General features: G+C 38.9%; 1 protein-coding gene across 4 annotated transcripts in view; it reads left to right on the top strand.

Moving 5' to 3' along the window:
* LOC102249144 (cytochrome b5 reductase 4) overlaps positions 1 to 17,299 on the top strand; it is a 77,468-nt gene that overhangs the window by 6,612 nt on the left and 53,557 nt on the right. For all 4 annotated transcript variants that reach the window (XM_014542663.1, XM_014542662.1, XM_005869948.2 and 1 more), the window contains one exon: positions 5,480 to 5,633. In XM_014542663.1, the coding sequence (XP_014398149.1) occupies positions 5,480 to 5,633 (154 nt within the window). The remainder of the gene's footprint in view (positions 1 to 5,479; positions 5,634 to 17,299) is intronic.

Below are 17,299 nucleotides of genomic sequence, written 5' to 3' on the forward strand. Positions count from 1 at the left end.
TCTTTTCTTTTCTTTTCTTTTCTTTTCTTTTCTTTTCTTTTCTTTTCTTTTCTTTTCTTTTCTTTTCTTTTCTTTTCTTTTCTTTTCTTTTCTTTTCTTTTCTTTTCTTTTCTTTTCTTTTCTTTTCTTTTCTTTTCTTTTCTTTTCTTTTCTTTTCTTTTCTTTTCTTTTCTTTTCTTTTCTTTTCTTTTCTTTTCTTTTCTTTTCTTTTCTTTTCTTTTCTTTTCTTTTCTTTTCTTTTCTTTTCTTTTCTTTTCTTTTCTTTTCTTTTCTTTTCTTTTCTTTTCTTTTCTTTTCTTTTCTTTTCTTTTCTTTTCTTTTCTTTTCTTTTCTTTTCTTTTCTTTTCTTTTCTTTTCTTTTCTTTTCTTTTCTTTTCTTTTCTTTTCTTTTCTTTTCTTTTCTTTTCTTTTCTTTTCTTTTCTTTTCTTTTCTTTTCTTTTCTTTTCTTTTCTTTTCTTTTCTTTTCTTTTCTTTTCTTTTCTTTTCTTTTCTTTTCTTTTCTTTTCTTTTCTTTTCTTTTCTTTTCTTTTCTTTTCTTTTCTTTTCTTTTCTTTTCTTTTCTTTTCTTTTCTTTTCTTTTCTTTTCTTTTCTTTTCTTTTCTTTTCTTTTCTTTTCTTTTCTTTTCTTTTCTTTTCTTTTCTTTTCTTTTCTTTTCTTTTCTTTTCTTTTCTTTTCTTTTCTTTTCTTTTCTTTTCTTTTCTTTTCTTTTCTTTTCTTTTCTTTTCTTTTCTTTTCTTTTCTTTTCTTTTCTTTTCTTTTCTTTTCTTTTCTTTTCTTTTCTTTTCTTTTCTTTTCTTTTCTTTTCTTTTCTTTTCTTTTCTTTTCTTTTCTTTTCTTTTCTTTTCTTTTCTTTTCTTTTCTTTTCTTTTCTTTTCTTTTCTTTTCTTTTCTTTTCTTTTCTTTTCTTTTCTTTTCTTTTCTTTTCTTTTCTTTTCTTTTCTTTTCTTTTCTTATCTTTTCTCTCTTCTCTTCTCTTCTCTTCTCTCTCTTCTCTTTTCTTCTCTTCCTTCTCTTTCCTCTCTTTCTTTCTTTCTCCACTAAGACCTGGAGTTTGACTCTAGATCAGAATTATGGGTTCAGGGATCTGTAGCTCTCATTAGCTTTTCAGAAGTCTGTAAACCCAACTATAATAATAGTACAGCCGAGATTTATTCAGTGCTTACTGATGGCCATGTATGCTCTAAGTCAGCGGTTCTCAACCTGTGGGTCGCGACCATCGGAAAACACACATAGCATATCAGATATTTACATTACGATGCATAACAGTAGCAAAATTACAGTTATGAAGTAGCAACGAAAATAATTTTATGGTTGGGGGTCACCACAACACGAGGAACTGTATTAAAGGGTCACGGCATTAGGAAGGTTGAGAACCACTGCAAGTGTTCTCATTGCTTTACTTGTATTCACCCGTTTACTCTTTACAATGATCCTATGAAGTGGATGCATGTGTTATCTCCATTTCACAGAAAAGCAATCTGGTGAAGAATGTTGCCTTAGATCTTACAGGCTTGATGTGATGTGACTCTGTGGCTGTGGTTTTTTATTTATTGTTCCACATGTCATCTAGCCATTTAATTATTTGTCCCCTCTTCCTTGATATTTGACCTGTTTCTCTCCTTAAGCTGTAGGGAGCGGCTATAGGGTCAAGCCTTGGATTGACCTGTGGCAGAGCCACATACAAGTCCCAGCTTGGAGGGCAGAGCCCTCCTAGCACAATTAAGCTTGACCTTATAGTCCTCCCTTGTTCCTTCCTAGGTAGCTAATGGGCTGCAGGAGGTGCAGCAAGTGCTGCCAAAACCAGGCTTGAGTAAGGAAACTCGCAATAGCATTGTAAACATGTTGACCACTCCCTTGTTTTGCTTTGTGTGATCTGACTATAAAGTTGGGCTTACAGGCTGGGTCACTATTTCCTCATCCAGGTAGTGATCCACCTGGTCCCAACTGTATTGTCTTGTCTGTTTTCTTTAATCCTTCACTGCCCCTCCTAAGATTCACCCCTGGCTGTGCTGGACAAGGTTCATTAAGCTAAATGTTTGAATAGGATAGCCTTTCCAGAGAAAGAATCTATGAATTAGATTATAAGTTTCTGCCCTCCATTAAAACTACTAATCATTTTCTCAATATCCATTTAAAGGAGACAATTTAGAGGCAAAGACAAAAGATTCACAGGTGGTGATGGCAAAGGTGAATCTTTGGGTCCAAAAAAGAGAACAAAATAAGATTATTGTGCAACTCAAAGGGAAGCTAAGACTGTTTTTGTTTTTTCTTTGTGAAACAAGCTACTCTTGAACATGTTAGAAGCTGAGTCAGGATTGTATGAAATGGGTAGACTGAGAAATAGAACGTAGTTGGGGAGGTTGTATATCATAATAGTTAAAAATCAGAGACTTTTAAAAAATATGTTTTTATTGATTTCAGAGAGGAAGGGAGAGGGAGAGATAGAAAGAAACATCAATGATGAGAGAGAATCATCAATTGGCTGCCTCCTGCATGACTCCTACTGGGGATCGAGCCCAAAACCTAGGAATTTGCCTCAACTGGGAATCAAACTGTGACCTCCTGGTTCATGGGTCGATGCTCAACCACTGAACAACACCGACTGGGCAAGCACAGACTTTTGAATGAGAAAGACCCAGATTCTTTTCCCAGCTCTACCACTTAACCTCTTTGACTCAGGTGTAAATGGAATGACAGTACCCATTTTATAGGGTTGTTTATAGGATTAAATGAGATAATGTTTCTCGTAGCACAGTCTTGGTATACTGAAAGCACTCACTAAATGTAACTAAATACCTCTCATCTTTTATTTAAGTATCAAGGATTGTTGTGTACAACCCTTAGCACAGTGCCTGGCTAAAGTATGCACTCAGTATTTGTTAGCTATTATTATTTCTACTAACACTAGTAAATAAATATTTACTGAGAACCTACCTTATTCTACAGATAGGTCTCTGTTTTCAAGGAGTTTACTTTAGTAGGCTGCATGGACTAGTAAATAGGCAGTTATAAATGCCATAAATACTGTAATAGTGTGTTATGATAAGTTGGGGTCAGAGAAGGCTTCTGGAGGAAATAATGTCTGCGGTGGAGTTGGGTGATAGATCCAGGCATGGAGCAAGTGTTTCATTGCAGTCAAGGAGTCTGTTTCCATTTTCCCATTTAGCTAAAACGTATAAATGGGAAGGAGCAAAATTAAACCATGGAGCTAGTGAGGTAAGCTATGACCACTTCTGAAGGGCCTGGTAAACCACTGTAGGAAATTTAGAGACATCATTAGAAAGTAGGGAGAGCCCATGATTAGATTAGCATTTTCAAAAGATTGCTTTTAACTACCATGTAGAGTATGGAATCCACACAGACAAGAGAGACAAGTGAATTTGGTTTGGGATGGGAAAGGTCATAATCTTACCCTTTACTTTGTTTATTGGGAACAAATGACCTAGAAAGATTCAGTGATGGTAAGGATGAGATGATGTAAGTTGATAGGAAGGAATATAAAATTAGAAAGGCACCATAGACCTGTTAACTTGGTTATTTTGGGGGTAAATAAATGCCTAAAATAGGTATGACTCAGGAAAGTGAGGTATGTACATGTCTTAGTCTGTTCTGACTGCTATAACAAAATACCATTGGCTAGGTGGCAGATAAACAATAGAAATTTATTTTTCACATTTCTGTAGGCTGGGAAGTTCAAGGTCAATGCATGAGCCAATGGCCAATTCTGTGTCTCATAAAGGCCTCATTCCTGTTTCATAGCTGAATTTTCCCTGGTCTTCAAAGGGCTGAGGCATCTTTCAGGCCTCTTTCATAAGGACATTGATCCCATTCATGAAGACACTGTCCTTAATACCAAATCACCTGCCAAAAGCCTCACTTCCTAATTACCATCATGTTAAGATTTAGGATGTCAACATAAGGATTTGGCTAGGTGTTGGGAGGCACAAAAATTCAGTCTGTAACAGTAAACTTCCTTGACTGTGTCTGCTTTTACATTAAACATCCCTCTGGTCCTATGTTACAAACTAGTTATACAAGTTTAGATAGTAGTCCTATTCCGTAGGAATGTCTTGAACATTTCTACTGGGTTGTCTTAACTGGTTAGAACACTAATAAATACTTCTCATCTAAAAGTTTTGAAAATGTATTTTGGGGAAAAAACACACACACACACAAGAAACCAAACATCCTATATAATAAAGAGGTGATATGCAAATTGACCATCACTCCAATATACAAGATGCCGCCCCATGTGGTCAAAGATGGCCAGCAGGGGAGGGAGGGCATTTGGGGGTGGCCAGGCCTGCAGGGGAAGGCAGTTAGGGGAGACCAGGCCTGCAGGGGAGGACAGTTGCGGGTGACCAGGCCTGCAGGGGAGGGCAGTTGGGGGTGACCAAGCCTGCAGGGGAGGACAGTTGGGGGTGACCAGGCTGGCAGGGGAGGGCAGTTAAGGGCAATTGGGCCAGCAGGGGAGCAGTTAGTCATCAATCAGGCTGGCAGGGAAGTGGTTAGGGAATGATCAGGCTGGCAGGCAGAAGCAGTTTGGGGCAATCAGGCAGACAGGTGAGTGGTTGGGAGCCAGCAGTCCTGGATTGTGAGAGGGATGTCCGACTGCCCGTTTAGGCCCGATCCCACCGGTACTGGGCTTAAACGGGCAGTCAGACATCCCTTGAGGGGTCCCAGATTGGAGAGGGTGCAGGCTGGGTTGAGGCTCCCCCCCCATGCACGAATTTCAAGCACTGGGCTTCTAGTCCTGTTATAAATCCTCTGGGCAAGGGTAGGCAAACTTTTCTGCAAAGAGCCAGATAATAAATATGTTAGACTTTGAGGGCCACATAAGGACACCCATGTGAAAATTATCCTTAGCTCAAGGGCTTTATAGAAACAGGCATGGGCCAATTTGCCAGTCCTTCCCTATAGTGTTACAGTGTTATTATTTTCCATTATTTGATAGCCTTTGTTTTTCAGTGGATTCTTAGAAAATTAATTGCTGCCTAGTGATTTCCAGTATTCTGTGTATATTGACAATCAAAAAAAAACCAATTTTAGCCAGTTGTTTATATTTTCTTCTATCAAATCTCTCTTGATTTTTAAGGCAAAGAAATTTTGGTCCAAATTGGTAAGTGACTATAATGTATTAGTGACAGAGCCAGGACCAAAAGCTGTTTTCTGACTCCACGATTAATACTGTTCATGTTACCATTATGATGAACATTTGTGTGACAGAATTTCTAAGCCCTGCCTTATAGCCCAGGAATTTTATATGATGTTCTGTCTATAATTCTAGTTGTAAGAAAATGATTTTGACAATCTCCTAAAGCTATAAAGAATATTTATAAAATTGTTAGGTTTGCATTTTCTTATTCTTTTTCATGGGAATAAGAGTAATGAAGTAGCCTGAAGACAAGCAGCAGGAGAGAAGAAAAAGCAACTAACTTGAAGAAGCCACATATAATTCTTCCCTTTTCCTTTTTTAGGTACCTCTAAAACAGGGCAGAAGTCTTATGGATTGGATTAGACTGACCAAAAGTGGAAAGGACTTAACAGGATTAAAAGGCAGGTTAATTGAAGTAACTGAAGAAGAACTTAAAAAACACAACAAAAAAGATGATTGTTGGATATGCATAAGAGGTAGGTGGTGTTTATGAAGTACTGCAAAAACGTTGGGTGGACCTTCCTGTTGTAATGCTTCCTGTTATTTGATTCACAAGTAGATAATAAAAATATGCCTTATGCTGGGCAACAAGTTATGTAATTCCAAATTTGGGCAGTATTTCTTCCTTCTATACCTGTTTACATAGTATCCACACTATATTCTCTTTTAAAGAAAAGAAGTGTTTGCCAGGCAATTTAATACCAAAGTAGTAAAATTACTCTGTAACACCTAGTTTATAAAGAATAATGTTCTACCTTAGTGCTTTATAACAGAATTCTGTCAGAAAAGTGTCTCTGAGAATCTAAAGTATATCAGAAAGCCCATATTAAAGCCCAATCTTTAGTTCTCACTTGTAGCTGTCTTTATTATTTAATGTATGTTTCTTAGCAATATTAGTTACCTGATTTTTCTAGCCTATAGCAAATTAGAGGCTTCAAATTAGAAATGAGTGGATTAAAGAAGGTGAGCAGGAATATAAGAGGGTAGCTGGTAAAAGCAGACTTTATGGTATCTAACAACCTGACATGTAGATGGGAGCAAAATAATAAAAGGGCACAGAACTGTACAATAGGCCTCCATAGCAATGTCCTTGAGTCACTCAGATGTGGTTAAATATGTCCGCTATTCTCTATTGGAAGTGTGTCATTTATTGCTATTACCACAATTGCAAATTTTTTTTGGTATAATTTAGGTGTATTTTTTTTGTTGTATAATTTAGGTGTATTTTTGTTGTATAATTTAGGTGTATTAATTTTGTTGTATAATTTAGGTCAATTATACTAATTACACTAACCTATATGAAGGCAGGGACCATGTCAGTTTTACTGCTTTGTCCTTGGTGCCTGGAACATAGAAGTCATCAATATGTGTTTGTTGATTGAATGTAACTGATCATTCTTAAGAAGTTTGGTTTCTTAAAGAGGTGTATGGTTGTCACAGTAGATTGGTGCTATGACAACTGGAAAGACACCAGTAGACACCAATTAGTTTGCTAGGAATGCCCAAACGAAATACCATAGACGGGGTATTTTGTTTGGGCTTCGAAAACAACAGAAATTTGTTGTCTCAGTCTGGAGGCTAAAAGTCTGAGATCAAGGTGCTAGCAGGGTTGGTTTCCTTTGAGGAAGAAGAATCTGTTCTGTTACCTAGTTTCTGGGGGTCTGCTGCCAATCTTTGGAGTTTCTTGGCTTATAGAAGCATCACCCTGATCTCTGCCTTCATCTTCACATGGCATTCTCCTGTGTACTGTGTCCAGATTTTTAAAACTTTTTTTTTCTCATTACTCCTTGCCAGAGGATATTTTTTCCATTGTTTTTTTTTTGTTTGTTTGTTTTTTTTAGAGAGAGAGTGGGAATGAGGGAGACAAGAAGGGGGAGAGAGAGAGAGAGAAAGAAACATCGATGTCAGAGGGAGACACATTGATTAGTTGCCTCCTGCATGCACCCAGACTGGGGCTAGGGATCCAATCTGTAACCCAGGTACGTGCCCTTGACCAGGAATCGAACCAGGGACGCTTTGGTCCGCTGGCTGATGTTCTAACCACTGAGCAAAAACCGTCCAGGGCCAGATTTTCTGTTTTTATGAGAACACCAGCCTTCCTTATTTCATTAGGGGTTTACCCTACTCCAGTATGACCTCATCTAGTTATATCTGCAATGACACTATATCCAAACAGGTTCACGTTGTGAAGTATTCATGGTTAGGACTTCAACATATGTATTTTGGGGTTGCACAATTCAACCCATAACAGAAATAATTAGAAGGTGAAATATTTTCAGTGGCAAAGAGGACGGAATTTTGCAGCAGGTGATGACATAACTCGTTCCAAGGCAGAAGAACAGCTGCTCTACTCCCCGAGGTTTCTCAGGGAAATGCAATGTATAGTACCAACAACTTGGAATGAGGATTCTGCCATGCAAACATTCCTTTTGTCATCTTATAGGGCTTTTAATACCCTCCTTGCCCTTCCGCTATGCTGCCTACCTATTTATCAGATGCGAGTAACTATCCAGTGATGGCGAACCTTTTGAGCTCGGCGTGTCAGCATTTTGAAAAACCCTAAATTAACTCTGGTGCCGTGTCACATATAGAAATTTTTTGATATTTGCAACCATAGTAAAACAAAGATTTATATTTTTGATATTTATTTTATATATTTAAATGCCATTTAACAAAGAAAAATCAACCAAAAAAATGAGTTCGCGTGTCACCTCTGACACGTGTGTCATAGGTTCGCCATCACTGAACTATACAAAAGGACCTCCCCACCCTGCCTGTGTGTTTTCTGCTAGACTGGGTGAAGTGTGTATGTGGAGGGGGAGGAGGAGGGGATTCCGTTTTCCAGGAACATCTCAGCTGGCTCAGGCTGTAGGCATGTCTGAGCTCTGTTTCTTCAGTAGGAAGCCACTTCTCCAGAAAACTCACTTTTGTGAACCCCTCATATCCTAGTTATATCAGATAAAGGAGGTACTGTTGTAACATAGACATACTTTATCGTTCATTAGATGGAGTTAAAGGACTGGTTTGCTGTGTTCGAAAAGTAACATGTACTTTTACAGTTACTACTCCCAGTTACATATCTCCTTACTGGTCTGAATGCATGGCTCCTCTTCTGGTAAAGGTGTTGATGTCAGGATATATTTTTACAAGTTTTTGTTGGAGAATTTTTTCTGCTCTGTTAATAATAAAGCCTTTTTTTCCCCTCCTCTCGGAAGAATTTGGTTTTGTATTTTATCCAGAAACACTTATTCAATATAAGTCCTGCCCTTAGAGTTTCAATTCTAGTAGGAGAGGATAAGTGACTATTAGACAAGTCTGAGTGAAGTGCCATAAGAGGGCTGTAAAGAAAGTGGTATCAGATTGAAGAGAGGGAGGCATGTGGTTTAGGAAAACAAGAGACGCTTCGTGGTAGAGATGAACTTTGAAGTGATGGACAGGATTTCAACAGGAAACCAGGAGGAGGTACATCCAAATAGAGGGAAGGGTCTAACCAGCCGTGGGCAAACTACGGCCCTCGGGCCGGATCCGGCCCATTTGAAATGAATAAAACTAAAAAAAAAAAGACCGTACCCTTTTATGTAATGATGTTTACTTTGAATTTATATTAGTTCACACAAACACTCCATCCATGCTTTTGTTCCGGCCCTCCGGTCCAGTTTAAGAACCCATTGTGGCCCTCGAGTCAAAAAGTTTGCCCACCCCTGGTACAGACCCAGAAAAGTCTGAGATATGTGCTGGAGCTTAGGTTAACTGGTGGAGAATTATAAGAAAGAGGACTACAAAGGTGTGTTAGGTCAGGTTGTGGAGGACCTTGAAAGCCAGGCTGAGGAATGTGTTCTTAATTTAGACATCGCTGTAAGTTATGGGAGGTTTTTGAATGTGGGGACAGTGTGATCAGAGTGTGCCTTGGAAAGATCAGTTTGGTGGCGGTATGTCAGTTGAAATGGGACTAGGAAGGCATTTAGCTACGTATGGAAGTTCAGGTGGCAGTAGGTGAACCAGGATATTGACAAAGACAGTGGAGAGTTACAGGATGAACATGAGACAGATTACTGTAATTTCTAACAGGATCCTAAATGAAAGTAAAAGAAAGCACATGACTAAACGTAACTATCTTTTTCTTCTTAGCTGTTCTAATTTAAAATATTAATGATACCTTGAAGGGGGGATGTGTGCCAACTTAGCTTTACAGGTCAAAAATGTTTGGACCCAAGTTTTAATCAAAGCTGTAGAACAGAGAAGCAAAGTATTATAGTATCCTTTTTTTTTAAGTTTTAAATTCTTTATTTACTTTAACAACTGCCCCATTTTTAAATCAGGTCAAAATTCAGCTGACTGGGTTGTGGGAGGCACAGTTAGTCTCTTCAAGAAATAATTTTTATAGATATTTTGGGGACTTTTCTTTTTGGGCAGATATAGGAGTATTTCTGCCAGGTCGGGTCATGTTCATAAAAATGATGGTGTGAGAAGAGTACTTGACTGGCAGCAGCCTTAAATGTATAAACTGTGGGCATTCTCTAAGGCAGGTAATATGGAGTTTCTAATTTGTTCACTCAGTTCTTAACATTTTCTGTAAAGTTTGTAATTTCTTTAATGCAGTGGGAGTTAGAACATTAAGGGGATGGGCAGAGGAAAGATTGCTTTTTCAAAAACTTTGTTGAATTTCCTACTCATTCGTGCTTTTGTGGTTTTCTCCTTTATTGCTATTTCTCCCTCATAAGAACTAAAAGTGATTTACAAACATGTAAAGCTTTGAGCAAACATCGAAATTGCTCATATATAAGAGTTCTATAGAACCTAGATCAGACTTTGTTTTTTCTGTAATATATTTTACTGTAGTATGTAGTCACTTTGGGTAATGATGTGTTAAGTTGTGAAATCATCATTGGCAGCATGGTGCAATCTTTGATCTTAATGAGGATGATAGGAAGTGTGGCCTGACCAGCAATCCATTTGAATAAATGGTATTTAGAAATAGTTGATTACAGTCCATAGACTGGTGGCCCTATTTTAAAAATCTAGTGGATCAATTCTCCAAATAGGATTTTATTTATAGCTTAGAAATGAACATGCTTTGATTTCTCTTAATGATTGTCATATACTAGTAAATTAGAGGTCTGCCTGTGACCCCTGACAAAGTGACTTTTAATGGGTTGGTATTTTTTTTTTTCATAGTTTAAAAATCGTGGGAAATTGATTCTAAGAAGTAGTGTGTAGCTCTATTATACTTTATCATAGCTTCCTATTTTTACAGTACAATCCCCTTAATTCATCCATTTCTAATCTAATCCATATATTTTTCAGGTTGCCTATTGTATTCCATTAATGCAGATAATCTAGTCTTTGTTGATTTGTTAGTTCTGTCTGACTGTTATCCAAGTCTTTTTGTTTTCTTTTACTCTGTCTTGATCTGTTTAACTGTCATTCAGTCTCTTACTTTTTTTTCCCCGCCCCCGATTCCTCTCTCTGTACCTCCCTTCCATTACTAAAAATCTAATAGAGTGAAAAAACTGTGGTCTTGGGGCCTTATGTAACACTGAGATGTTTGTCCGGCTGAACAAACTTCAGCCTGCATTTTGAAATTTTCGTTGTAGGGGAGTTTTGGATTATAAATTCAGTTTTAAAGAAAGATATGCGGTCATTCAAACTTTCTCTTGTTCTTGTGTCAGTTTTTTTATATTTTACTGAATTTGTTAATTTCATCTGCTATTGATTATAGTGGCATAAAGTTGATTACAATATTCTCTTATTAACTCTTTATTGTATGTAGATTCTATTGAGATATGCCCTCTTTTATTCCTGATATTGCTAATTTTTAGTTTCCCTCTTTTTTCCCCTCAATTTTAATAGAAGTTCACCAATTTTATTAACTTTTGGTTTTGATTTTTTCTGTTGCTTGTCCATTTTCTGTTTCACTGATTTCTAGTCTTATCATTATTAGGGAGATGGCTATTTTTTCCCCTGCAGCCTTGGCATCATTATCTTTATGAAGATAACTTGGAATAACTCTCATTATATTTCTGGTGAATGTTTGAATTACTTGGTAGTGGCAAATTTAGTGTTGTGATTTTTAACCTCATTTATGTTTTTGCTTTTGCCATTATCCCTTCGCCAAAGATTTTTTTTCTCATTTGAACTTAGTACCCAGTCATACAATTTTCATTTTTTTTAAATTAAAATCACATATATAGCTCAATTTCTCTATAAGGGGTGTCAGATCTGTGCTGTGTACTATTTTATTTTCATAACAAACCTGTGAGGTAGGTATTGTACTTCACAGATGAGGGTACTGAAGCTAGGAGAATCCTTATTTTCCAAATGAGGAGACTGAAGCTGAGAGAGTATAACAGTGGGAACTCGTAGATATAACTTGTAGAAACTCCAGTATAACCTGGTTTAACTAGAAAACAAAGATTGACTACAAAGTTGCAGGTAGAGCTAACTTGAGGTGAAGGTTGGTGCAGGGGTTCAGATAGTGTCCCAGGACCTGTTTTCACACCATCTTGTAGTTTCCTTTCTGGGATTGCTCCATTTTAGGACTCACTCTTTATAGCAGAAGATGGATGCAGCAACTCTTCCTCTAGTTATTGTCAGGTTCTATTCAGTTTATCTAATAGGTAAAATAAAAGTCTTGGAATTGGCTCCGATTGACATAGTTTTGATCATGTTCATATTGCTGTAACAATAATTCTGTCTAGGAGCAAATGATGTACTTAATCATGTAAACCTAGGCCACAGATTTCATCCTATAGCCTAGTTGGGACCACACTGGAGCACACATGGCTCCTTGAAAAAACTGTGACCTTGTTGCTGGAAGGGGAGTGGATGCTGGTGGAGAAAATATTGATGAGAGTAAAGTAACTTGTTGAAGACATAGTAATGAGAATGGAACCTCCATTTTAACCTATGCAGCCTGATTCTGAGCTGTTATGGTTAAACTATACCATATTCAACTTCTAGATTTACTCCTGGTTTAGCATTTACTTTGAGTGCCATATGTAAATTCATTCATTAAGAAATTAGCATGAGGTGCATATTACTTGTTCTTCTCATGTGCTAATTAACATTGCTAATTAACACTCATTCAGGATATCCTTCTGAGACAGTTTTTAATTTTAGTAATTTAGTGAAACATAGCTTTTTTGTGACTTTGTGTATAGTTGTCATTCATAAAAAATAGAAAAGATAGATTTTAACTTTTTCTCTATCTTAGTTCATTTATTTAATCAATATTTCTGAGAGTCTATTATGTGTCATGTACTGTACCAGGTTCTAGGGCAGATAACATGGAAATTTAAAACAGAGGTGGCCCCTGATCTTATGTAATGTCCAATCTGAAGGGGAACATACAGTATTAATCTAGTCTGCTGGGTATTGTGAAGGAGAGTATGCTGTGCTGAGTGAAGACTGCTGAAGACTGAGCCTAGATACTCTATATAATAAAAGCCTAATATGCTAAGTGCCTGGTCATCTGGTCATCTGTTCAGCCAATCAAAGAGTAATATGCTAATGATATGCTAAGGCCACTCAACCGCTCGATGTGGCGTGCACTGACCACCAGGGGGCAGATAGTTGACTGGTAGACCAGTCGTTATCATGTGCACTTACGACCAGGGGGCAGATGCTCTGACTGGTAGGTTAGCTTGCTACTGGGTTCCGGCTGATCGGGACTGAGTGAGACAGGCCAGACATGCCCTGGAGCCCTCTTGCAGTCTCTCCCCGGCTGGCCAACCTCCCGTGTCCCTCCCTGGCCCCAGTCATGCATCAGTGGAGTCCCTTGGCTTGGCCTGCGCCCTCTCACAATCCAGGGCCCCTCGGGGGATGTTAGAGAGCCAATTCCCGCCTAATCCTGCAGGCATAAAAGGCTAATATGCAAATTGACCGAATGGCAGAATGACCGGTCACTATGATTCGCACTGACCACCAGAGGGCAGATGCTTAACGCAGGAGCTGCCCCTGGTGGTCAGTGCGCTTCCAAGGGGAGCGCTGCTCAGCCAGAAGCCGGGCTCATGGCTGGCGAGTGCAGTGGCGGTGGTGGGAGCCTCTCCCACCTCCGTGGCAGCGCTAAGGATGTTCGACTGATGGCTTAGGTCTGCTCCCCAGGGGGAGCGGGCCTAAGCCATCAGTCGGACATCCCGAGGGCTCCCGGACTTCAAGAGGGCGCAGGCCGGGCTGAGGGATTCCCCCCCACAAGTGCACGAATTTCATGCACCAGGCCTCTAGTGAAGGATAAATGGGAATTAACTAGACCAGCAGTTCTCAACCTGTGGGTCGTGACCCCTTTGGCGGTCAAACGACCCTTTCACAGGGGTCGCCTAAGACCATCCTGCATATCCGATATTTACATTACGATTCATAACAGTAGCAACATTACAGTTATGAAGTAGCAACAAAAGTAATTTTATGGTTGGGTCACAACATGAGGAACTGTATTTAAAGGGCCAGAAGGTTGAGAACCACTGAACTAGACAAAGAGGAATAGAAACAATATTCCAGGCTCCTGGAAAAAGCATGTGCAAAAGCTGGGTGATGTGAGAGAGAGGGAGAGAGAACACTCCATACGTACACACACGTCTGTGAACATAAGGAACATAAAGCTAGTGATGTCTGTGTTTTTTCTTTCCTTTTTCTTGCATCAGAAAGATGAACTCCTTTCAAAGACTCCATTCCTAAGACACTCTTTCCTAAGTGTAGTTCTTTTATGTTCTCTAATCTCTCCAGCTTCCTCTATGATTTTGGGCAGTTGGTTGCTCATCCTACATTGTTTAACATCCTCAGTTCTTTCTTTCTTCCAACAGCTTCTTTCAGTCTCCTCATCTTTGAAAACCTGACTCTGGTCCTCTCTGACTTTGCTTTCTTCCTCAGCATTTATTGTAGGACCTCTGTTAGAAAACCTATAACATTTTTTGACCACTTTTTATATTTCTGTCTTTCCATTTGAGTTCAATATTAATATGCTGCTTCTCTCCCTAACCCTAGCACCTAACTCATGGTTAGTGGTCAATAAATGTTCTTTGAATCATGTAAAATACTTTAAAACTACATTATAGTAAGGATATCTTAATGATTTCACAAATAAGTAACCAGTTGAGGAACTTTCATATTTGCTGTTTCCAGATTATTGGTTCCTGGAGTTAAGTTATATACAAGTTCCCTAATCAGAAACATTATTTCTGGATAATTTTCTAATATGTATTAATAGCCATTTTTTTTTCTATTAAGGAATTATGGGTTCACTCTTCTGTTTCTTTGCTTGTGTGGGACTAGCCAATTTGCTACCAAGAAGGGGGGGGGGGGGGGGGGGCTGAGGTCACCAGGAGCTGGGGACTCCTGGGCACCAAGCTGCCTGCTCAGACAGCTCCGAGACAGGGCAGCCAGCGGGGCTGCACGCAGCCAAAGCCACAGAGCTGGTTCTCCTGTGGTGCCCAACCGGCTCCCCTCAGCTCCAAACTCCCTCGCTCAGAACACCCGGGCTTTTGTGGGGGCCTTCAGGGAGCAGAGACCCACAGAGCGTGCTGAGCACACGCTTTGACGGTTACCAGGCCCCCGACAGGCGGAGTTTTCTGAGGCAAAACAGCACCCAGAGGCCCTTCAGAGGGACTCGCTGTGGCATCAGCTCAGATTCCCACCCCTTGTCGTCAGCCAAGTGAGCCTCAGAGAGACAGCGAGGGCCTCTCTCTCCCGCTCAGAGACTGACTTTTAACAACAGGGTATAAAAGTACTTCCTTTTCTCTCTCTTTTTTTTTTTCCCTTTACTCCCTGGCCTGTCCCTTGGCAGACAGGCAACAAAAGGTAGCATTTGTTAACCATAAATAGTGGATTCAAAGTCCTTTTCTTTCTGTAAAGTAGTTTGAACTAAAAGAGTTGGGCCGTATTTGTGATATGGGTGCATGGATGCATTTGTAGGAAGAAGGACGGAAGTCTAGTGACCCGATGCTAGTTAGGGGTCCTGTCCATGTATGAAATAATGATTCTTTGTCGGTGTTGTTGTTGAGCACGTATGACTTTTATAGTTAGGTAGATAAAAGTTATTTTTTAAACATTTTTCTCTTGTCACTTAGAAAGCTCTTCCTCTGTCCCTTGTGCGCCTCCTTTCTGTGCCAGCAAAGCGCCCCACGTATGACTCTAGTGCAGTGGTTCTCAACCTTCCTCATGCCGCGACCCTTTAATACAGTTCCTCATGTTGTGGTGACACCCAACCATAAAGTTATTTTTGTTGCTACTTCATAACTGTAATTTTGCTACTGTTATGAATCGTAATGTAAATATCTGATATGCAGGATGTATTTTCATTGTTACAAATTGAACATAATTAAAGCATAGTGATTAATCACAAAAACAATATGTAATTATATATGTGTTTCCTGATGGTCTTAGGCGACCCCTGTGAAAGGGTCGTTCGACCCCCAAAGGGGTCGCGACCCACAGGTTGAGAACCGCTGCTTTAGACAGTCACCTTTTAAAGAAATTAACATAATAAATGGTGCATGGGATGACTCTCAACCATCTGAGCCACACCGGCTGGACCTGATATCATGTTTTTTATTTTTAGTATTTTCATTAGACTCTTTTTTATAGTTTTTATCTCTGCTGAACTTTCCCATCTGTAAAATGTCATTCACATTTTCAGATAGTCTTTTAAGATATTAATTATAGTTATTTTAATGTCCCTATCTTATAGTTCTAACTTTGCAGCATCTCTATTGTATTGCTTTTTCTCTCTTGACAGGGGTTGTTTTATCTTTTGTAAAAATGCATCTTATAATTTTTTATTGAGTGTCACACATTGCATATCTATGAATGGTAAAATTTATACTCAGAAATAGGTATACTTTTTCTGGCAGACAATTAAGTTGATTTAGTCTAGTTCAGTGATGGCGAACCTATGACACGCGTATCAGAGGTGACACACGAACTCATTTTTTTGATTGATTTTTCTTTGTTAAATGGCATTTAAATATATAAAATAAATATCAAAAATATAAGTCTTTGTTTTACTATGGTTGCAAATATCAAAAAATTTCTATATGTGACACGGCACCAGAGTTAAGTCAGGGTTTTTCAAAATGCTGACATGCCGAGCTCAAAAGGTTCGCCATCACTGGTCTAGTTAGTTGTTGAGCTGGGTTTGGTGTTTATTGTTGCTGTTGATATCATCAGTGCACCACAGACTTTAAATTCCTTCAGTGGGTTATTGCTATCTTGTTTTTTGCATGGATCCAGCACTGCTAGAGGATTTTTCTCATTGTTCCTGCTCTATTCTTAGCTTACAGCTTGCTCTACGTACCCGGGTAGGTTCTCTCTTTATGCTCTTGCTCCTCTCCCAGTGGCAGACTGCTTTTGCTTGTTACTTGGGGCAGGAGGGGTTTTGCAATTTGTCTTAGGCAGGTCCTGTGCACTTGAGCCCCAGGGGCTGAGTTTTCTTAGTACTTTTGTCACTTCCCCAGTGGCCATGTTCTCTGTCTCCTACTCAGGGCACATGATAATTTAAACAGAATGTGATAAAAGTCGCTGAGCACTTCAGAAGGTCATCTGGGCATAATTACCAAAGATCATCTTATGTGACCTTATTAGTATTAGGAAAGACAATAAACTAAAAGGAAATTTACCAGTAAAAGCATTAAAAATTAACCAACATTCTGAGCAGTTACATTCTGAAGGAAGCTGATCAGATTGAAAGGTAATGACACCAGATGGAAGTTAAGATCTTTAGGAAATGGTAAATATGTGAGTAAAGAGATAAGATTACTTTTTTCCCTTTTAAAAAATGCATGACTATTTAAAGCAAAAAGTGTAACATTGTATTGTGACATTATATTAAGTATAGGGATAGAGAGTGGTAAATTGTCCTTATATTAAATGTGAAGGGATATACAATATTAACCTAAGTAAACTAAATAATGTTAAATATATATATCTACACTAATAAAAGAGAAACATGGTAATTAGTGTACGACCGCTACCCTTCCCATTGGCTAATCAGCATATCCTTATGCAAATTAACTGTCAGCCAAGATGGTGGCCGGCAGCCATGCACTGAAGCGAGCAGGGAGGCTTGCTTGCTTCAGTGACTGCAGACTACAACGTTCCCCGCCTGCTGCTGCAGGTCTCTCAGCTGCAACTCTAAGCAACTATGTACTAT

Source organism: Myotis brandtii, unplaced genomic scaffold (assembly GCF_000412655.1).
Source record: "Myotis brandtii unplaced genomic scaffold, ASM41265v1 scaffold31, whole genome shotgun sequence".
Taxonomy (NCBI): domain Eukaryota; kingdom Metazoa; phylum Chordata; class Mammalia; order Chiroptera; family Vespertilionidae; genus Myotis; species Myotis brandtii.